This window comes from Polistes fuscatus, unplaced genomic scaffold, assembly GCF_010416935.1.
Source record: "Polistes fuscatus isolate 324 unplaced genomic scaffold, CU_Pfus_HIC Scaffold1, whole genome shotgun sequence".
Lineage (NCBI taxonomy): Eukaryota > Metazoa > Arthropoda > Insecta > Hymenoptera > Vespidae > Polistes > Polistes fuscatus.
In genome coordinates this window covers 12,966,073-12,990,142 of record NW_025112997.1, presented here as the reverse complement: position 1 = coordinate 12,990,142, position 24,070 = coordinate 12,966,073, and the positions used below count along the sequence as shown (strand labels likewise).

At 34.5% G+C, this 24,070-nt stretch overlaps 1 protein-coding gene across 1 annotated transcript in view; it reads right to left on the bottom strand.

Annotated features, from left to right (window-relative positions):
* Positions 1-1,780: 1,780 nt before the first annotated feature.
* Positions 1,781-24,070, bottom strand: part of LOC122522939 (death-associated protein kinase related-like) — a 92,976-nt gene continuing 70,686 nt past the window's right edge. The window contains exons 3-6 of the mRNA XM_043644365.1: positions 23,754-23,892; positions 8,068-8,194; positions 6,235-6,463; positions 1,781-3,611 (exon numbers count right to left, since the gene is read on the bottom strand). Of these exons, the coding sequence (XP_043500300.1) occupies positions 2,423-3,611; positions 6,235-6,463; positions 8,068-8,194; positions 23,754-23,892 (1,684 nt within the window). The 3' untranslated portion in view covers positions 1,781-2,422. The remainder of the gene's footprint in view (positions 3,612-6,234; positions 6,464-8,067; positions 8,195-23,753; positions 23,893-24,070) is intronic.

The window sequence follows — 24,070 nt, the reverse complement described above, 5'->3', positions numbered from 1 at the left end:
TATGTACGTCTTGGAAAATATTACAAATACACCAACGACACTTATTATTTAAATATTCCTTCTCCGACGCAAGAGATTAAATTTCGATCCGCATTCGTATCTCACCGTTTAGCGACTAAACGTGGATAGATATATAGATCGACGATGTGTGTGTATGTGTATGTGTGTGTGTGTGTATTTTTAATTTGGATTTGGAAATAAATAAATGGAAAAGAAAAATAAGAAAGAGAAGACAAAAAAAGAACAGAATAAAATAAAATAAAATAAAAAACAAAAGAATATTAAACCGGCGGGGTGGGGTTAGGGGTGGGGGGTTGAGGCATGTTCGTATATATATTATTCATCATTCTTAGGCTCAACGTGAGACCCGAATACGAAATGTTTCGTCACTGTTGTGTGTGCTCGTCGTTTAAATGGTTTGTTTTTTTTTTGTTTTTGATTAAGAAACGCCGTTGAAATTCGTCGAATATTATGTATTGTTATCCTGTTACGCGAGCGAATATTATTTATTCACTATTATTATATACCGGCAGTTATATATCGAGAGGCACATTATCGACGATCGAACATCCGAGATCTACCATTTTCGATCGTCGATTGGGCAGTTTTGATATGAGGCAACGTCGAAAGATGGATGATGATGATGGGCGTCAACGGAGGAAAAGAAAAATTGATAATTACATGTATACTTATAATAAGCAAAACATTTTTTTTCTCGTAACATTGACAACGAAAAATTTATGACGGATGTTTATGTTCCTTTTTCGTTTTAATTGTTTTTTATTTTATTTTATTTTTTATTTCTATTTTTATGTTTGTTTTTTTTTTTAATTTAATATTTATTTTTCACTTTAAATTCCATTTGCAAAATATTGTAATTTTCCAAAACTGTAGGCGTTGTGTTTATTATTTTTGAATCATCGTTTAAAAATTTTCCTTTCGTATTCCTTCGACGTCACGGAAGAAAAAAGACAATAATAATAATAATTATAATAATAATAAGTAATAATAATAATAATAATAATAATAATAATAATAATAATAATAATAATATTAATAGTAATAATTAGAGACGCCTAAAGGCTCGTCTAGGCTCTCAATTTCGCATAATCGACGAGCTACCCTGTGAAAAGGTTTTTGCACGCGCGGTTAAGGCACTATTGTCCATCGACAATCTCGTTCGTGACTTTTTCTTTAAATTCGTACAGTCGTATTGCGTGTTATAATATGGTGTGCAAGTTTTATGCGAAGGAGCAGGCACTACTTACGGATCGTGTGTATGTATTTATATGCGTAGTATATGTATGTATGTATGAATGTATGTGTATGTACATAAATCATCATACGTTATACGAGGAGTTTTTTTAAATCTTATAAACGCTTATTACGAAGGCACCAAAGTTATTGAAATGGAGCTTAGTAATGTAAAATTCGTCGAACAGGACGCTGAACACTTTATCTCTTAATATATATTAATATAACAATCATACCGGGCGACGAAATAATATTAATGATACACTTTGTTTGTCGCAACGAACTGATCATCGAAATAACATCATCAATTCGAATGGAAATCGAACTAAAGCACCACTATTTTGTTTTCCTCTCATCATTTTAACTGGATGCTCGCACAAATACGTTTTTTTTTTTAAGTCGCCACGAAAGTTTGTCCCTTCTCCTTTGAAAACGGCAGATAACGAGTTGTTTACAGATCCCTACTATACGTATTCTCAACTTTCTATAACCAACTTTACATCTTCTTATCTATTTCTTCTTCCTATTATTTACATAGTACCATAAAAGCCTCGTTATCTTTGCCGTATAACGTTATGTACAACGTTTTTTTTTATCTTGACCGTACGCTTTGTATTTATGTTTGTATTTATTTATTTATTTATTTATTTATTTATGTACCACAGAAAATTTGTGGATTACGTCCTGGTCATAATTCTCGAAGAAAAAAGAAAAGAAATGAAATGAAAAGAAAAGAAACAAAAGAAAAAGAAAAAGAAAAAAGGGGAGAGAACAAAACGACATGCACGTCATCACACGCACCTAAATTGTATCTTACTTATATATATACAACAGCCATTTGTTCGCATTAATAAACGTTTTTTTTCTCCATCCTACCTCTTCTCTCTTCCGCGCTTATTACATTTCTCTCACTATTACATAACAACACTCTCTCCCATACCTACAGAATTTAGTCGTAAGGAGGCACGATTGGCCCTAAACTGTACACGATTAACGTTCTTTTATATGTACAAAAAAGAAAAAAAAATGAAAGCATCAGTCTCTATCACGGATCATCGTTTGAAAAATAACGACGGCGAGTACCAAGTAAAAGTTGGTTAGGCGTCCCACCTAAATGTCCTCTTTGAAGACGGAGGAGGGGGGAGGGGATGAGAACGATTATTTTCCTTTAGGACGCTTCGCGTACTTGGAAACGTCGAATCCGTGCCTGCACCGATTCGCACTGAACTTCAGTGTACCTCGTATATCTACCGGCTCTGACGGGTTCCCTTATGACAACCAGATTGCCACCCCTCTCTCTGAGAGCTTCCAAGCCAGTCTTACCGCGAACTACCGGTGGAACCGTCGTTGACAACTTAGAGGACTTGCTGCTTGACGTCTCTGACGTGAAACGACTGAGTGCTTTGCTAACAACGCCGTTGCATTCTCTAGGCCAGGCTCGTGGATTGTGGTGATGATGGTGATGCCTTTGTTCCCATCTGTCGGTCGTAGAATCGGCAACAACTGCGAAGGGAAAACTGGGCTTACCACCTCCTCCCTGCGTTTTCCCATATAGAATAAAATCCAACGAGTCGTCGGAATAAATGCTACTTCGATCGCTCGAACTGTCAGTCGAAATTTCCGATACCGTATCGCTACCACCATCGCTGCACTGTTGTTCCTCGCCAAGAATGAATACCGGCGTACATTTGAAAACTTCGCCAGCTGGCATCGTGTGCGTAGCCGTTGCTCTTCTAGGCGTGCTCACGTTTCCAGATATCATCGTCGAATTAGTCGTTATCGTCGTCGTCGTTGTCGCCGTATTCTTATTATTCGCGCATGATGACTCTATTATCACGATCTCCGTGCTGGAAAATTTTTGTGCCAGCGAGTCCATGTTACGTTTAAATATATCCTTACGATCGGAACTCAAACCGAATCTTATTGGTTTTGGGCTAGATTTAGAAGTCGAGTAAATATTTTCAGTATGCGAAGACATTGCTCGGGTAGTCACTGTCTTGACTTCATTTTGATTAAGACTGTTCGACGTTCTCACGTTTACGTTGTTCTCATTGTCGCAACATTTTGGCGTAGAAGTTGGAATTGTCGTTTTCGTTTCTTCCGTCGAGGATTTATTACTCAATGATTGCTGCTGCTGTTGCTGTTGCTGCTGCTGTTGTTGTTGCTGTTGTTGTTGTTGTTGTTGTTGCTGTTGCTGTGGTGGTTGTTGTTGTTGTTGTTCTTCTTGCTGCGAGATCGTCTTTGATTTTAAAGTGGAGTCTTCCGTAGGGGGAAGTGAAGGGGATAACGGTGGCACTGGGTCATCGAACATGGCGAACCATGCATGTTGAAGACACTCCGTTACTGTCAGTCGTTCGCTGAAATACACAAATAATACTTATTAGTATAATTATACATGATACGAATTATAAACGAATAGAGATTACTTTAAAAGAAATTCAAAGAACGAAAATTGATTTAGGAAATTTAGCCGATGGAACCTAGAGATTAAAATGTCCCATTCTATAACCAATATACCGTATAAAGTAAGTTTGAATATTTAAATACGAAATAATAATACAGGTGCAACCCGAGTAGTATCTTTTCTTAATGTTCCTGATTGTGAGATATAATCGAATCGCGTGAAAGTACAGTTAACTCGTTACCCGAGTTCTGCTCCGATTAACCGGAGGTCGAATATCAAAAACCCACGCGAGAAGGGGGATTTTTATCTAATGACACTTCTTTTTCTTTACCAAAACCTTTATATACACATTACATACGAACAAAAATAATAATACATACTTATTTTATACGTTCGATAAATATTCCGAGATAAGTTCGGTATGTATCATATATATATATACATATACATGCATGTATACATGTACGTATGCATGAGTTTACTCGAGAGACATTATCAAAAGAAGTCTTTCAGGTATAAAAAGTAAACATGAAAATTTCTCAAATAAGGAGACCTAGATATACTTTTGTGGTCGTCGTCGAACGCTTTGACTTCCGGACGGGGAACAGGATTGTCTTCGATAGCGGACTAACTGGATTGCGTAACATCCATCCGTTTAGTAGTAGTTATACTAAACAGAAAAAGAAAAAAAGAAAAAAGAGAGAGAGAGAGAAGTGGGGAAAAAAAAAAGTAAATCGTGCGTCGACACGGCTCATCGTAATCGTTCTCTTTTATATACTAGTGTGACGTATCATTTCCTATCTTTTTCTCTCTCTCTCTCTCACTCTTTCTCTTTCTCTTTCTCTCTCTGCCTTTCCGTTGAGCATTGTCGTCAACGAGATAAGCCCTGGCTTTGCGAGGAAGGACGGATAGCCCGGATGGAGACTTCCTTCCAGCTGTCCATCTGTTTCACGATAAGGAAATCTACGAGTTTTTCTATTCCTCTTCCCGTTTTAAAGAAAGTCAGAGCAAAGACTGGATTTGTTTGTTTGTTTTTCCTTTTTTTTATTTCTCTTTTAATTCAGGAAGATCTATCTATATATATTTACACGTATTTGTAGTACCTGTATATATCAAGATTGTGTTTAGTTATCTAAAAAGTAATGTCGGATATTTTCTGAGATTGTTTCTAATGTTTTTAAAATACAACAAAAAAATGAGTTTATCGTTTTTGATATAATTTTATAGTATTTATATAGATTTAAGAATGAACAACGATGAAAATTTGTATTTTCGTGTATTGAACTTTTATGCTTTCTTTTTTTCGCAAAGGAATTCATTTAATTTAGTACCACTGTGAGATTATCATTTATTCCGTTCGTTACAAAATTCGATTAATGGATAAAATAGAGGCTTGCGAAATGAATTTTTTTGAATTTGTTGTAAAAAAAAAAGATTCAGAAAATATTGGATGGATTGGATTGGAAAATTATAAAACAAATATATAATTTAAGTAAATGTTTTAGGAGTATAATTAAGAAAATGACGACGTTACTTATTAGTCAACAAAATATGTGTAGTAGCATGTATTATGCATTGAAGTACCTAACACGTTTGAAATGGAAGATCCACGAGAAACGAGATCTCTTCCAACGAGTTGGTGTTTAAGATATTTTTTTTCTATCTCTATCTCTATCTCTCCCTCTCCCTCTATCTCTCTCTTTCCCCCTATCTCTTTCCCTTTCTTTCTTTTTCTTGTTATTTTCGAAGTCATAATATATCGCGTTATAATTTCTCAGACTTACGCTTGTAAATAATGTCTTCGGAGAAGTCTGTCATGACTTACCGAGAAAGTTTACGCTACATAGGACCAAATGAAAAGAGATACACCGGCGGCGGCGCATAGGAAAAACGAATGCGATCTGCTTGTTCATCGGTGGGATATATTAGAAGCATGTTAGTATTATTTGATTTCTTCGAAGAAGAACAAGCGTGGCTCGTGTAACCTATAATGTCGACGACATTCTACGCGCCTCGTGTTATAACCTTCGTAACGCGAGCTAAATTATGTGGAAATTAACGGATACGACATATATACATATATAAAAAGTAATAATATTTAATCGTGTCGGGGAAATTATATTACGATTACAAAAAAATGTACAAAATCGATTATAATCATAAATATAATAGTATCGATGTACAATTTTGTAATATTTTATTCTCCTTATTATATAAATATAGAAGAGAATTTATAAGAGAAACGTATATTATCTAACGTTTAATTTACAAATACACCCCCTAATTCTGTTTTCACACGAACTTTTTTTTTTTACACATGATTTTGATTTAAATTTGATCAAATCAAATTCTAAGAACAAAATTTTCTTTCTTTACTAGGACACTTTATTCGACAATGAGTGGAGTCAAACAAAAAGTATTTCTCGATAGATACAACATATATAATTTTTGTTTACACGTATTCTTCGAGAACGTATCCTATCCTATCGTGTAATAACAGAATTAGAGGTAATCGATTAATAATAATTATATCATAGTTTTGTTATCGAACGATAATAACAACAATCGGGGCTTACCTTGGATCCTTGACCATGAGTTTGCGCATGAGATCTCGCGCCTCTTCTGATACGTCCTCGAATAGATCGTCCGGAAAATCTAAACGACATCTGCTGATGTTACAAAAGGTTTCCTGTTTGGTATCACCGCCAAAAGGGGAGCATCCCGTTAGAAGAACGTAGAGTAGAACTCCGACCGACCACATGTCGGTTGCCAGACTGATCGGCTCGTAATTCAGGACTTCTGGAGCTGAAACACGCACGGATGCGGAAGAAACGTTTTAAAGAGGATGATGATTTATGATGTCGTCGTTTTATCTTCTTCTCATTGAAATCATACCCTTGCTTGTGTTAAATCTACAGTTGTGTGTGTTCTGTAGTAAATATTATATCTCGTGATGTAGATTTATTTGATGATATAAACCTTTCTTCTAACACGACACATGCACATCGTCGTCTTGTTATCCCGTTTAATTCGATCATTATTGAATCTATCATACGTATACCTATTTCGCGTTACAAAATTTGACTTTTTTTTGTTTTTTCTTTTTCTTTTCATTGGAAATTATTAATTCCAATTAAAATCATTAATAATAACAATAATAATAATAATAATAATAATAGTAATAATAATAATAATAATAATTAACATTCAATTTTTAATCGAATTATTTAGAATCCATTATTAACGATTAACAAAAAAAAACTAAAAGGGGAGAGGGAAAAAATATATATTTTAAATGATCCTTTCTCAATGAAATACGTACTCATATTCTAATATCGTCATATACAATAAGAAATATAAACATGGAAGGTAGTATAGGTACGGTGAAGAGGCAATCAAGAAAGTCGACGATTTATGTGTCGACTAGCGCGAAACGGCACGCATATGAATCGAAGGGTAAATCTCTCTCTTTCTCTTTTTCTCTCCCTATCTCGAGTATACCTTTCGTCCCGTTTTCATTCAGACTCGACGACCGTTAGAGAAGACGGGAGTCAGAAATAATTGCGGGAGTAGTAATCGCGAGGATCGTAAAAGGACTCTCTTATTCCTTTCTCTCTCTCTCTCTATCCCTTTCTTTCTGTCTCTCCCCCTTCTTCTCTCTTTCTCTCATTTCTTTGACGAGTGCACAAGCGCGAGTAGCAATAGCAGTTGAAGAGAAACGACGAGTAAATTCCACCACTATTGCCATCGCCATCACCACCGCCACCATCACCACCACCGGTGCGTGCGGCTTTATTACCGACTGTGAAGTGGCTTGTTCTGTTCAATTATGCAACCAGGCCCTGTTTCCTTAATGGAATTACGCGCTACGAAACGAGCCACCCAACAACGAACGCAACCAGATTTTCTCTGAGAATAATATAACAAACCCGTTGGAGTAAGAGAGAAAGAGAAAGAAGAAGAGAAGAGGATTAGTGGACGACAGTCAACGGGGCAGGAGGAAGGGGTTCTTCGGTCGGTCCATGAAATGAAAAAACAAAAAAGAAAAAAAGAGAAAGAGAGAAAAAGGTGAAAAAAAAAAAAATAAAAAAGAGAAAAAGAAAAAAAAGTAAACTAAAGCGATACCCGCGGCGATCGATTTCAACGCACGTCAAATGATTTATATTTATATTCGTGCGGCAATCCTTTTTAATTTATGCGCCCCTGCTGATACATCGGGTGGCTGCTGGCTGTTGCCGCTCTGTTGGCTTCTCTCTTCCGAGGACGTTCATTTCATCGTGAGTTATACAATTTTTTATCCCTTTTCCCCCCTCCCCCCATTCCCCAAGAATCGTCGTCGCCTTATAGAGTGCTTTTTTTTTCTTTTTTATTTAAAGTTTTATTATTTTTCTAAATTGACTACTACTCACCAACATAATCGGGCGTGCCCAAGATCTCACGTATGTCTGCACCGTGGCTGATGTATCGCGATATACCAAAATCGCAGAGTTTCACGTCGCAATCGGGAAAATCGCCGGTTAATACCAAATTCTGTGGCTGTAAAAAAATAAGAAGAAATAAACAAAATAAAAAAACGGAATAAATAAATTGATCGATCGATCAATTATATAATACGTAAACACAAAGTAAATTTAAATTGCGTATATATTGTATTAAATGAATAAAGATAAAGAAATAGAAGATTAAAGAAAGTATTGTTTCTCTCGTGGCGTTGAAAAATTCGAATGATATATAAAATGTTGTTGACGTATAATCATATCAAACATTATCTATTTACATATATATAAATATATATATTCGCATTTATACGCATATATAATAACAACACATATATATATATATATGTATAAGGCCATTTCCCGTATGATACTCGTCACGAAACGCACGATTTCCTTTCGCAACGCTGAAACTTCATACACCGTATCACTGCAAAAACAGAAGAGAAAGAGAGAGAGAGAGAGACGGAGATGGAGAGAGAGAGAGAGAGAGAGAAAGAACCCTTCTCTTACTCTCCTCTCCTCTCTCCCACGCTACATATTATATACCTCTGGCGCCAGACGTTTGACGATTCATTTCACACTTTTATCAAAGACGACCGCGCGTGTAGGGGAACTCGACGATCGCTATACTCTATACTCTTTGCTCCCCTTTCCCCTTCCCTTCTTTTACTGCAATGGACGACGGATCCTTGGGCTTTGAGAAAACGTGCATCCAGAACGACGAACGGTTCCCCGTCTATATTATTACTTTTTCTTTTTCTTTCCTAACGTTATTTAAATATTTACTAACGCGTAACGTATGTTGGTGGTAACGTATACGTAAATTTAATATACACGTATACATACATATATATATACGTAAATAGAAATCTATGCAAAACGGTATCGCAGCTGTCGCAGGTAAAATGCGTACAACAACACGTTCGTCCGTTTCTCGACAAGAAGCAAGAACCCGTAAACCCACTACTCGCTGTGATAAAATAGAAATAAAAGAAAAGAAAAGAAAATAAAGGAAAGGAAAGAGGAAAGAAGAAAGAAGAGAAGAGAAAAGAGTTGGTGATGGTGATGGTGGTGGTGGTGGTAGTTGTGGTGGTAGAGGGCTTTCAACGATCATTACGCAGTCCGACGTAGTACCGTGCGACTTAATTAAACGCATTTAATAAGCAAGGATTCGCATGCGCGCCCACCAAGTAATCGAGCCAATTAATCGTGCCGCGAGCTCATGCTTCGGTTACTTTTTCGCTTTTAACTTTGCCTCTCCTTGTACTTCTCTCTTCGTTTCTTTTCTCCCTTCTCATCCCCCGTTCTCTTCACTTTTCCCCTCACACACCATACCACACCACACCTTTATTCATACCCTTCCTTTCTTTTTCTTTTCTCTCTTTCTTTTATTATTTCTTTTTCATCTTGTTCCTTTTTCGCGAGATACGTGCGCGTCAGAATTGTGTTCGTTGATCGAGGAAGACGATCATCACCCCCTCCCTCCCTCCTCTTTTAGATCGATTAAAACAGGATATACTCGGATGAATCGTTCCTTAATGATCTTCCACGATGAAATCGTTTCGTTTCGTTTGAAAATCTTTCCCGATGTGTATTGATAATTAAATGGACCCCCTATATCCCTTTTTAATCTTCATTTCCGTACAACGATAATATGTGTTTTATTCATTTATAGAATTGTTAAAGAATTATTATATTGTATATGTATATATGTATAAAGGGAGTGCAGAAATACGTGTAAATTGTAATGAAATATAAATCGACGATTTATACATTATTAATAATTTCAACAAGGTAATATATATCTTTTCAGCGTGTGTTTCACACACTTACCTTTACGCTTATATACGTGTCATCGAATTAATTCAGTATACAGTTATTTTATTGATCTGTTGTTGTGCAATTATTTTTATGCATCTCTCTTTCTCTTTCTTTCTTGTTTTCATTCGTTCTCCTCCCCCTTTTGAAATGCATCTTTATAGGTAACTGTACTTATTCGAAAAGAGCACTTCATTTTCGGACCGTCGAAAACATTGGATTGGAATCACGATAGGTGGTCGAGAAACAATTCGTTGATTCAAACAATATATACATATATATGTATATATATATATGTATGGAGGGAAGCAAGCTTTCATTTCGATCTCTCACACATCAAAGGGTATAAAAAGAAAGCGAAAGAAAGAGAAAAAAAAATAAAAAGAATGAAATGAAAGATGTATATAAGAAGAATATTGTACATACACATATGTTATGGTAATTATGAAAGTGGGACTAACAATAAGATAAAGAATTAAAAATATTCATTTGATGATTTATATTACAAAACTAAATTCTATGAATCCTATAAATTAGTTAACTATTATAATTACTGGTACATAATAACTTTTGGATTAATTAATATAAATATAATAGTTTTTATTTTTAGTAATGAATATTAAAAAACCGACACCATTCTCGATGAAATTCTGATCATTTGTGGGAAAGCCCATACATAAATATAATGCACACATGTTAACTCAGTTTCCGTTTCTCGAGTTTTCAACTTATCGATGATTGGCCATCTTTTCTTGGCCAGGAGAAAGACTTCCTTTTCATTTTTATCAAAGCCCACAGGTAGTCATCGCATGCGTGACTCTTATTTCCGTCATCTTGACTTTCAACAACTTCGCTTATCCAACACGATCGACACAACACAACACAAACATCTCAACCAGACCTCTTAACCCCCCTCAAACCCCTCCAACCCATACGTGCACACTTTCACATTATATCAAATCCCTTACACATACAATTTTCCTTTCGAAAAAAGTCTTTATATTAGCTCTGTAGTACGCGTTAGTTGAGAAATAAGAAACGGCGTAGAATAAATGTGGAAGAATCGCGAAGTAATACGATTGTATATATATATTTGTATATATATATATATACGGACGTTTTGCTCTGTGGGATTTGTGTGTTACGTTTCGTTATACCGAGTTACGAGTCGAACGTGACCGGACTACGTTACGATGAGCTCGACGAGCTGCGAATAATGATTTAAAAAGGAGCGACAACGAGCGTCGATTCAAAAGTGCGTCGTTAACGTTCTCCTCTACTCGCGACTTATGTACAATTTCTTTTTATATTTTAATTCTTCTAATATAAGATCAAATACATCGGGACGCTATAGAACAACAATAACAAGAACAAAAAAGGAAAAAAAAAGAAACTTTTGATATGTCATTAAGTACGAAATGTTCGAAAATAATCGTAACGATCGGACCTTTTAATATTTAATCAAAACTTCATACTAATAAATAATAATTACGAGTAATATGTTTTTACACGAGTTTGTCCTACGATTAAATATTTTTTTCATTTATTTAAACGACTCAATAAGAAACGAAAAAAAAACAAAAATAAAAATAAGCTTATCTTGTGTCTCGTTCAACGTCAACGATGTTGAAAAACAAAAAATGCATCTCACGGTTGAAATCTTTTAGAATAAAATCGTAGGATAAGTACGTACATATGTAAATACGTAACGTAAAAGACGATAATGCGTAGGTATCAATTTGGGATCACAGTGCAATTCGAGTCCCGGAAGTCGCTCAATAAGGAACGAAGACATTTCCATAATTAACCATTACGAAGTTCATACGTCAGAGATGTCAGAAGAGATGCGTTTCTCGAACGTTCGTCGTTCCTTAACGTAAAACCATGATGATATACGTGGGTGTAGTGGTTATCGATTATGACTATTCTGTAACGAACGATTTTTGTAATATTATCTTTCCTTTTTTGTCTCGATTGTGAGAACGTTCGTTGTATATATTTTTTTTTTCATACTTTACAGAACTATTAATTTATTTATTTATCGTATATTAACTTATTTAGTTCCTATTAATATAAATGTTCCGTTTTTTTGTTTAATTGAGACAAATTTAAATAACGTTATTGAGATAAATCGAATTTTGTTTTATTCTTATGTTTAGGAGTTAAAAAGAATTACATTATTTAGTTAAATATGAATCTAACAAATTGATGAGTTTGGTAAAGTGACTTTTTGTGTACGAGTCTTACCATGAAAGTGATATTATCGAATATCGTATGTTTTTAACTTGGACTATTAGAAAGATAAAAAACGATATATGTAAATTATTAGATATATTATTTACGATCAATCGTATGATCATATATTTTTATTTCTATATTCATATAAAAGGTAGGTATATCCTCCGAGATAAATGATTTATTTTATTATTATCATTATCAAGAATGTTAGGAAACAAGTCATTCGATAGATGAATCCAACTCCAACAACAACACGTATGAACCGTAGTAGGTGGTGAACAACACAACGAACGATCGAAATTTCAAAGCTTGAATACGCTTTGAACGCGAGTTTCTTCGATCGATGATGACTTCGATTAATTCTCTTCTTTCGAACGATCGAACCTACCTTTCGTCTTTCTTTTCTTCTATACGATCGATCGAACAGGTGTACGAGCTGTTCTTCTCAAGCTCGTCGGCTTCGATGGGTATTACAACTACCATAATCATAATCATCATCATCATCATCATCATCATCATCACTACCACCACAACAACAACAACTACTACTACTACTACTATTAACACACTCGAATACGAATGCCGTGTCGCAAAAAATGTATGCAGGAAGGACATGACTCGTTAAATCGTTCGTAAGGCCGTTCATCCTTCTGAGAGAACGCGCGAAAAAGATGGAAAAAAAGAAGAAGAAGAAGAAAAAAAAAAGAAAAAAGAAAGAGAAACAACATAGGTCGAGACGATTCTCACGATCCTTCGTAAAGCAAGAATTTTTATTTTTTCATGTAATAATAAATAATACACGTACTTCTCTTCCCCGATGATTAGTTAACGTTTGAAGAACATTTCTGAAGTAACGAAAAACAAAAAAAAATAAAGAGAAAAGAAACAAAAATGCTTCATTCAATTATATTTTTTTTTTGCCATTCGATTAATTTGTATTAAGGAAATCGTGTAGAAACTAAAGCTCACGTACGTGGACAGGAGCACGTAGTTTAATAGATATCTGAGAAATTGATAAACATATAATACCGGTAATTCGTACGAATGCGTTTTATCGTCCGGTTATGTTATCAACGAGATCGCCGAACATGCGTCGCATATTATACATTCTTATTATTATATATGCATGACGCAATTGTATCTCTGTTTTCTTTTCCTCTCTTTTCTTTTTATACGCGATATATTATATACTTATATAATAAATTATTAATTTATTATACAATATATATATTATATAATAATATAATAAATGATTAATTTATAATAAACTCATTACCACTTACTCTCTCTCTCTCCTTCTCTCTCTCCTTCTCTCTCTCTTTTTCATTTTTTATTCCGTTAACAATATCTTCTATTATTTAACCATCGGTCAATGACGTTTTTTTATTTTTTTAAATATTTTTCGAAAAGGAAGATATTTAAGGAACACAAAGCACCCGCTGGCACAAAAGGGACGCGCGAAAAATAAGATTCAAAGGGAGGAGGACGCTTTTTAGCCATCGGCCAACGAATTTATGAGGATCCGTCTCTTGCGTTCATTGAAACTTCCGGCGGCTGAGAGAAAAGGGGGGAAGCAGCGACCCTGGTCGTTCGTGTTGCGTACTTCACAAACTATCTTTCTCTCTCTATATACGTTAACACACATATGTACATATATATATATATATATATATCTGTACGCGTAAGCGCGGACGAACACAGCATGAATGTAATAAAGTTCGGGAGAATGAGCGATAAAGAGTCGTTCGGGCCGCTTGCGGGCCGTGCGTTCCGCCGAGTGTGCAATGTGCTGCATTTGATTTACACGCTATAAAAGTACGCTGATTAATTCCTTGCACATTCGCGTTGAGACTACTATCGTCTTACGCGCGTGTAAAATATCCTTGTTCTTCTAGACCATAAGCGAGAGATGCCTTTATTCATTCTCTTTATTATCTTTTTTTTTTCTTCCTCAAATATAATTCAGCGCAATTTTCGACAAACTATTCTTTTTTCTTTTTCTTCTTCTTCTGACTAATATTACCTAAAATAGATTTATACTGAATTTATATATCCCAATAGATATCTGATTATCGTGTAAGACTACTGTGACGTAATATATATGTAGATAATCCGGGAATTGTATAGAATACTTAGAAGGTTTCGATTAATCTAAAATATATGCTATAGTTGGTTATGTTTAGAGTACAGAGGGGACGGAAGTTTTTTTTAAACTCGTATCAATGAAACAAACCCTCAAAACTACCTTAAAACAAATCTTAAAGAAACAGATTAAAAAGGGACGTTGTCACGAAAAAAATCGTAAAAAAATACTGAAGAAATACCTTGACAAAACTTGATGGCAGAACCTACCACATTAAAGCATATATTCTAGATTGACCAAAACCATCTCGACATTCTATAGAATAACCGAACGATGCTCGAAAAACATGTTCAAAATACACCATGCTTCAATCTTATTGGAAATTCTATAGAATGCCCAGGGGAATTCTGTATATTGAGAAACCGTAACATATATATCTAAATCTCTTTCAAAATTGATTAGCTATATGAAATGAAATATTTTGGTTTGGTAACTGAGTTCCCATCGATTTTTAAAAATTTTGTAAAAATTTATTTTCCAATAAAAATTAACAACTAATTAATCAATATTGTATTCTCCCTTGTTAAAATTAAAAAAAAGAAAAAACGGAACTTAGAACTAATATGCATTACGTTAAATAATATATTTTATTATTTATAACTTTACTTATATATATAAAATAAAGTATTAGCTTTTAACGTATCGCCGACTATAATACTACTACTCTGGCTTTTTTCCAATAAAAACGTAATCGCTTGTATTCCGTCGAAACATGCGCATTGCGCGTTGGAGTTTGTCGTTTCATTGACTCGAATTCGATGAATCGATTGGATCTGGCACTGCGTTCACCACTAGCGTACTTAATGAACGAACGAACACGGATTTAATATCGATCGGGAAAACTTGGTATAACGTAAGGAAGGAGGAGATTCTTGGTAAACGATGACGCTTTGCTGTGAAGGATAGGAAAGGAAAGAGAAGGAAAGGGAAACGAAGAGTTCATTGATAAAAGTCACCATGAGAGAGTGCTCTTCTCGTTCTTAGAAAAAGCACTTAAGACATTTTATTTTATTTCTTTTTTTTTTCTTATTCCCTTTACAACTTCTTTCTTTTTTTTCTTTTCTTTTTCTTTTTTTTTTCTATATACACTCGCGTCTAGAAGGCATGAATAATAACCCATAAATGTTTTTAATACTCATCATTCATCTTGCTAACCCTTGAATAATATTATATCGTTGGTAACGTGTTCGATGAAACTTAAATTAACGCAGATCGTTAAATTAGTCACGATACTTCGTGATAATAGAATTTTTTCGAGGTCGTTTCCCTTTTGATCTCGAACTCCTTCCCTCCCTTTTCCCTTTCCTTTCCTTTTCTGTTATTTTCTTTCCATCCTTTGTAATCGACCGATCTTAGGGTCGATTAAATCGACCTTAATCGTTACGGTCAAAAGTGAAAAGAAAAAGTTAGCGATTACGATAATAGGAAAAAAGGAAGAGAGAGAGAGAGAGAGAGAGAGAGAGAGGGGGGGAGAGAGAGAGTGAGCGAGAAAGAGAAAGGAAGAGAAACGTTAGCTTAGAATTTTCATCGGATCACAAACTCCCACGCAATTGCGTACTCGATGATAAATCGTACGAGGATAAATAGAAAAGTAGGTGCTAGCTATTTGGCGCCAGCTTAGTTGGCTTTTATTGGGCCAAGAGAAAGATAGAAAAAGAGAGAGAGAAGAGAATGATCGATCACCGTCAGTGTTCGTTCTTCTATTTTCGAGCTCGCGACAACTGCATTCCAACAAGTAACTTCTATCGTGAGTAGAACTCGTGACTCTACTTTTATTTCTTCCTTTATTTCCCCTTTCTAATATATCCTATATAGTTTTATTAAACATTTATTAAATATTTTAATTGATTAAAACCGGTCACGTGACTTTCCATTTCTAATTTTTCCTTAATAATTATAATTAATAATACGGTTACAATTACGTATGTATTTACGAAAATAATATTCGATAATAGATGTTCAGATTTGTTATTTAAGGTAATATACGAAACAGTTATTTGAGAAGTAAAGAAAAAAAAATAAAAGAAAGGTACATAAACAAAAGAAAAAAAAAGAAAGAAAGAAAAAGAAAAACTTTAGGACGAGAGTACACGATCTTGACGACCAGTTTTTTCAACCATCAAATTACAACACGATGCGTCGTAGTCGTCGTCGAACACGTCGCGTACCGTCTGATCGCTATGCAACAAGTTAATACAGGAAATTGCAAAGTATCAACGCGTTGTATCGACTTGTTTGTCGCGTTTATGGCAACAAGCCTGATTAGGTTTAACGATTTGTTCACGCACGCGCGCGCGCCTTAGAGATGTGATTATCGCGCGCGAATATGCAAAAGAAGAAAAAAGAAAAAAAAAATAGGAACTTTCGATTTAAAAATTAAAGAAACATAAATAATAATCATGCGTGAAAAAAAAACGTGAAAACAATTTTCAAAGTACGGCGCCACGAGCTTTCTTATGGTATCATGGACTTAGGCCAAGGAAGACTTTACTTTGTTGGAAGAGTGCCAAAGAATTCGTGCGTGCATTTTTCCATTCATAACCGCGAAATCTATATTTGGGTCAGACATATCGAGCAAATTCGTGGCACGATGTTATTTTAAGATCGAACCGGAGTACCGTGTCAGTTGGCTCGTTAATCCATTCCTTCGTTTTTCAACCCTTTTCTTCTTATTCTTATTTTTCTTCTTATATTTTCTTCTTTCTTCGTCTTAATTAACGATTAGCGTGAAACAATAATTATCCTCTTTATGTTTCGCCAAAATCGGATTATTTTTTTTTTGATAAATAATTAATTAATCTTATTGTTAGAACGTGAAAAATTAATATAAATATTATACGCGATGATATTGGGGAATGCTGATACATAGTAAAAAAACAAGGTAATATTGATTAAAAGAATCTAAATGTGATGTCTTTTAAAGAATTACATTAGAAAGGCAAATGTCCGTTATTTTAATTACCTCTATAAATATATTTTTTAAAATATATAAATTTTATATGTTTAAAATATAAAAAATGTATATTATCTCCGATATATAATTTATCTATTTAATATAATCTTATATTATAAATAATATATATCTTATGTATTTTATATATTTTAAAAAACAAATTACTTTCTTCAGGAATACGTAAAAATAAAATAGAAAATAATTTGACATTTAAAACCAAATCGGTTTACAAGGATGTTAGAAATATATCCTCGAAGAATCGGTTCTGATAATACCAAAGAAAGATAATATTGAAAAAGGAAAAAGGGAAAGGGAATGATCATCATCTTCGTGATGGACGTGCACGCAACGGTAAATTAAATCCATTGGCCGACTATTCAAAGTATTCTTTCAAAATATGAGCGGAATTCCGAGCTCGCTTGTTTATGCATTTGTACTTTCGCGCTCGCAAATGAAGTTGCAGATTAAGAGCTGCGCGAGAAAAAGAAAAAGAAAAAGAAAAAGAGAGAGAGAGAGAGAGAGAGAGAGTGAGAACACAAGTGTGCGGTGAAAGGGAACGGACGATTGAAATTCCTTTAGCACGGTTGTGCTCCGGTGTTCGCACTTTTGACAAATATCACGGAACGTAAGCGGACTAGTACGAGCTTAAGTGGCCTCTTGTTGATACGATCCTTGCCAGGATGGGACGGAACATTTGACACGTGGTATTCCCTAATTGTCTAAGCTATATTTCACCATCTAAAATCGTCTTACAGGGATACAAGTATGCGAGTACGTTGTATGTTATGAAAAGCATTTCCTCCTACGTGAGACGTCTTAAAGGATTTACGATTTCTCAAATTTTATCAGAAGAAAAGAAAAAGAATAAGAAGAAGAAGAAGAGACCCACGTATGAGGATTGCGAACGAGAAAAAAGAAAAGAGAGAGATAATAAAAGGATTAACCGTGGGATAGGTAATATATTTCTCTCTCTCTCTCTCTCTTTCTCTTTCTATCTCTTTGTCACATTGTAAAGAAAAATAAAGGGATAGAAAGAAAGAGATAGAGTATCTCACCTGCGAATCAACCACGATATCCTGATCCACGTAAAAGCCGGTCGTCGTCGTCGTCTAGACTTCACGAGTTTATCCAAAACATTGTAAGTGCCTTCTCATGTAAGGAATAATATTTTACTCGATGCTTAAAGCCGCATCATCGAGTACGAGGGATCGCTTATTTATAGAATACGCTAATGGAACGACATCGCACCTGCGTTATAAGTATATATGCAAGTATGTATACGTATACGTGCATATATATATATATATATATTGCTGTAAACCAAAAGTTTATATACATTTTTTTTTTCGGTTAATAATTTCATTCGTCTATGTCTAATCTCTTACGAATATTTTGTCATCTTATAATATTTTCTTTTTTATCCTTTCAATAAATTAATCTTTCGTGTTGCATATAATGTTAAAATATTGAAGAAGACTTCATACCGATGGAAGAAAAATAAAATAGGCACCTTTGAAAGATTGCGAACGCGACGGCGTCTTTCTCGCGAAATTGCGTTCTCTTCTTTACCCGTGCATCGAGATTATTCACATATCTCAAAGTAACAAGCGTTATCTTATCGCATCGAGATAAACTCGCACCGTTCCTTATCGAACATTCGTTGAATAGCTGATAAAGTATGACAAAGGTCGTTGCGAACCGGTATACCGGAGGATTACGTCGTTGTTTTGCTTTTGTTCATTACAAAGAGACTTTCTTTCTATCTTTCTCTCTCGCATGTTCAATTTTTACGAGGTAGAAAAATAATTATGATGAAACATAAAGTACGGTATGACTTTTAATATTACGATGATATCGTTATGAAAGATGAAATATCGTATGGAAAGTCTTCAAATAATAACTTCTTACGTATCTTTGGAGTTTTATGTAAATGACCGACAAACATTTTCTTAGCCTTATTTTCTTAAGTCTATTTTATTAAAACATTTCATCACGTACCGATCTTTTTATTTTTCTTTTTTCTCTTTCTCTCTCTCTCTCTCTCTTTCTTTCTTTTTCTCTGACATTATATCTCTACACAGATACACACACTTTCCTTTCGAGATTAGGGTTAACAACATTTGAATACCCGTTTGAAGGATTAGCATAAAATATATCCAAGTAAAGATAAATTATTATTTTATTCGACGAAATAATAATTTAACTATTTCATTTCTTGTATGTATAAAATATATTTGAGTTGCGTTTTAGTTATAAAGATAAATGTTGTAAAATAATAAATGTAAAATGTTCTCTCTTTTTCTTTCTTTTTAAACGAAGGAGTAATATTACATTTATTATTACATTCCTCGTTCTTGAATAAATTATTAGTAAAAAATTCGAGACACGGAATAAGTGTCATCATGGGGGTGAAGGGGAAGGGTGAAAATGATACTGTTGGCAACCCTATTCGAGATACATCATATTCTGGTAGCATCTTCCGATTTGCCTCGGTAACGCTGTCTCGGCAAATTATTCGCACGATTTTCACAAAAGACGAGAATGCACGATAGGTCGTTGCATAACCACAAACTGGTGGTGGTAATCTTGCCGTCGTGTTGTCGGCTAGAAATGTTGGAGGAGTGTAGTAGAGAAGGAAGAAAATGAAGAAATAGAAGTTGAAGAAGAAGAAAAAGAAGAAGAAGAAGAAGAAGAAGAAGAAGAAGAAGAAGAAAGCAAAGAGGAAAAGTAAAATAAGTAAATGTGCGAGAGATGTGTGTATGACGATATATCTTGTACTTCTTATTCTTCATCTTGTGAACAGAATATTTTATTAATACTTGTTCGCCTTGGTTCGCCCATATCGATCACTTCGATAATCGATAAACACTAACATACATACGTATTTACGTATGAGCTTAATACCTACGCGAACGATTTGCTAATTTCATGCAAATCTCCTATCAGAAATCGTCTCTCTCTCTCTCTCTCTCTCTTTTACTTTTTCTTATTTTTATTTCTCTTCTTATAATCTTATTTCGAAACGCGAAATGGTTTCTTCAAAAGCACGTGCCACCTTTTAAAGTAATATATATTATATATATTGTAAGATTTTATGTATAATGGTGATATATTTATAATGATAATAGTAAAGTAGTATTTATTAAAAATAAGTAACAAGGTATAATGTTTGTAAAAAGAAAATAAAATGGTAAGTATCTATAATCTAATAATCTAATAATCTAATAATAAGTGTAACTCCCCACGTCCCGAAATCAACCGCAAGGAACACCCGAATCCGACTCGTCGTCGCCTATCTTAATCCTTCGCCGTTCCCCGTTGTCTTTCGTACCTCCCGTTACACTTATCACTCCTCAAATCTTATTCAACTCTCAGAAAAACGCAACCCAGAACAGAACAGAACGCAGCACAGCACGCACCCCAGTCCTTTCCGTCGCCCACTTATATCCTACATCCCCTCCATCGTCTCCCGTTGTTTCTCGTCATCTCCCTGGAAACTTCCCGATCATTCCAAGCCACACGCAAATGCTCTTCCGGTATTTCACATTTTCGAGAACGTTCGGGAGACTTCGATGTAGCGATACAAAGGCGACAAGTCCGGACGATGTAACCTTAAACCTATAAACTAACATTCCTATCTAACGCTCTTCCTTTGTCTCGACCGGATGCATTCTTTCATTTCTTTCAATCACTCTCACACTCATACCATTCACACATTCATATCTATACTTCTTACAATTCAAAAACCCCACAATATTTTGTTCTTTTTTTATTTGTTTTTATTTATCGTAAATATTAGAAATTAAATGACCAAACCTTTTTTCTTATCGATAAAAAGAACTTTCATGTTTCGTCGTTCTTCTCGATTCGAATATAATCGAGTAATCCACTTAATCCTTGCAAACAGTGACGGTTGTCTTCCGATCGATTTTCTTTCTTTCTTTATATATATATATATTTTTTTTTGGGTATTATTTCTTTCAAATAGGACACGGCGCACGCGGCTCAATTTTACACACCCGTCGAAAGTTTTTCTATATATATTATTGTCGAGAATTCACGTTCGCGAGCGTATAATTGCCGACTCGTTCAACCGGGAATTTCACCGACAAGGCCACGGATCAATGATGATAAATGATAGTATAAGACGACTTATTATTGACAAGTCGAAATATAACTCGGTGAGAGTAGAGATGTTTTCTAATAATAGAAAATATACCTACATTGCATTGGAATACGAACAAATCGTGTGATAAGACATTTCTTAAAATTTTATCGATTAAAAAAATCGTATAAATAATCACACACATACACACATACACACAGGCGCGCGCGTGCGTGTGCGTTTATATATAGTAAGAAAGAAAGGGATTTTATTTTCGTAAAAAAGAAAAATTCTTCTGAGATGGTAGAGACGACTCCCTCGACGTCGGTTACAAAAATATTTTCTGCTCAGAAACACCCCATAGAGACGAGTATCTTGTCGAGAATTCCTTAACCAACACGAGTCTCTGAATTTACAAATTCCCCTTTCCCCTACCCCTTTCCTTTCTGTCGGCACGTGTTCGCACTATCGTTGTTCGTAAATATATACATTCGTCGATCTTTTTTAAGAAAGACCGTCGTGTCTCGTTCGTACGAGAAAGGACAGATTTGTTCAAATGTCTCTGTCAATTTTTCAAGATTATCTTTTTTTTCTTCAAATTGTCAAGCAAACCAGTCGTGTCGTATGGTACGGTTACGACGATCATTCGTATTTTATTTTTAAGGCACTGTATAATTATTTAGAAAAAAAAAACAAATTACAGTATTTTAAATTGAATAAAAATGAGATTTTATAAAATACCACGTGTCTTTTAACTTCTAACCCACCTGTAAAAAGGGTATTCTTTTTTTGTGTCAAATAACATTTTTGACAGCAACTGAAGAAAATCGAAACAACGAAATTATTTTCAATTACACAATATAATTACAACGTGAATTTTTTATAGAAATGAAGGAACATTTAAAAATCTAAATTAGATCTTTCAAAAAAAGATATACAGTATTTGAAAAATTAGAAAAATGAATTTGATAAAATTGGTATAAATATTTTCTCTTTTTTCCCTCTTGTAAAATAGAATTTTAAATATTGTCGAATATTAAAATAAATCTTCGTATTAGATTTTGAAAAGTTACATAACAGAAAAGCAGGACACGTAACGCAATACAATGAAATAATTTAATCGTTCGTATTGTATTTTTTATCTAGAAATAATGGTCACCGTAAGTATAATATATATAATATATATAGGTATATATTATTGCATAAAGCAATTTAAAGCTACGCGAATAGAAATTAATTTCCGTGAAAGCTTAATAATAAAAGAGCATTGAGACGTAAAGCAAATTCCCATAAGATTCTCAATACATATATAAATATATATATATATATATATATATATGTGTGTGTGTGTGGGTGTTTTATATAATCTTTAAACGAACAGCCGGTAGTATCATAGAATGCATCGCGCGAACGCATTGACTTTTGGCAAAGAAGAAGGTGTTTACATAACGACGATCTATGTAGGTCGTTCGTATCGGAGTCCAACATGCGGAACAGGTAGACTGAACGCACACGTTGTTAACTCTCTTAGGAAAGACTGTAGTAATTCGATTCCCTCCCTCGTGCCAAAGAATCTCTTTTCTCTTCCTTTTTGTTCTTTTTTTTTTACCGATTCTCGAGGTAAACAATATATATATTATAATAAAGGACATTGTTGCGAGGAATTTGAAGTACACCATGACCACCAAATGCATATACTCGCATTCCTTGCGGCGTTCCGCCAAATACCACCACCAACTTTAACGCAAGTTTTTGTCCTTTCACAATCAGACAAACCTCGCGACTCGACACTCGGGAATATCGCGAGATAACGTTTTATTTGCACCAACCGTAAGATTGTCGTCGTCGTCGTCGTAGTTGCCTCCTTTACACCGTTATCGTCGTGCCATGTTATTTTTAACGGAACGCTAAGATAAAGATAAGCTTCGTACGGAACGAGGTGCGCTAAATTTTCTATCCCCTCCTCTTCCTTACCATCTCCCTCCCACCCTTCCTCATCCCCCCAGTCACCGCGTTCGAGATATTATACTCGAAAATGTTTATCTTCCTTTTTTTTTTCTTACAAATTCTCCTCCCTAACCCCCTTCTCTCTATTTCTCTCTGTTATTATCACGTTTTACTATTTTTTATTTTATTTTATTAGAAATTACTTTCGAAGAAAATCCCCTAGACACGTTGCTAATCGCGTTTACGCAATATAATGGTTTAATGTAAATATAAACTAAATCATTGTACGATTTATCTTTCGAACAAACACAATTATCGCAATTAGATACGTTTAAGAATTCCAACGATTTAAATGTATAATATATATATTTATATTTTTTAAAGGTACATACCTTGATATCCAAGTGTGCTACGTTGAGAGAATGCAAGAAAGCGATACCGTCTAAAATCTGTTTCAATAATCTCGCCACTTGTCTTTCTTCTGGTACTTCATCTCTATCCAATATCATTTGCAATTCGCCTCCAGGTGCTCTATAAAAATTCGAACGATACAAAAAAATAAAGCGATCGACAATTGAAAATAATTCATTTTGACAATGGTAACAATAATAGCAACAACAACAACAAAATATCCAATAGAATTACGAATTTTATGAAAAAGTTTAAAGAAAAAAATTGATCAATGGAACGGATAACGATACGAATCCGT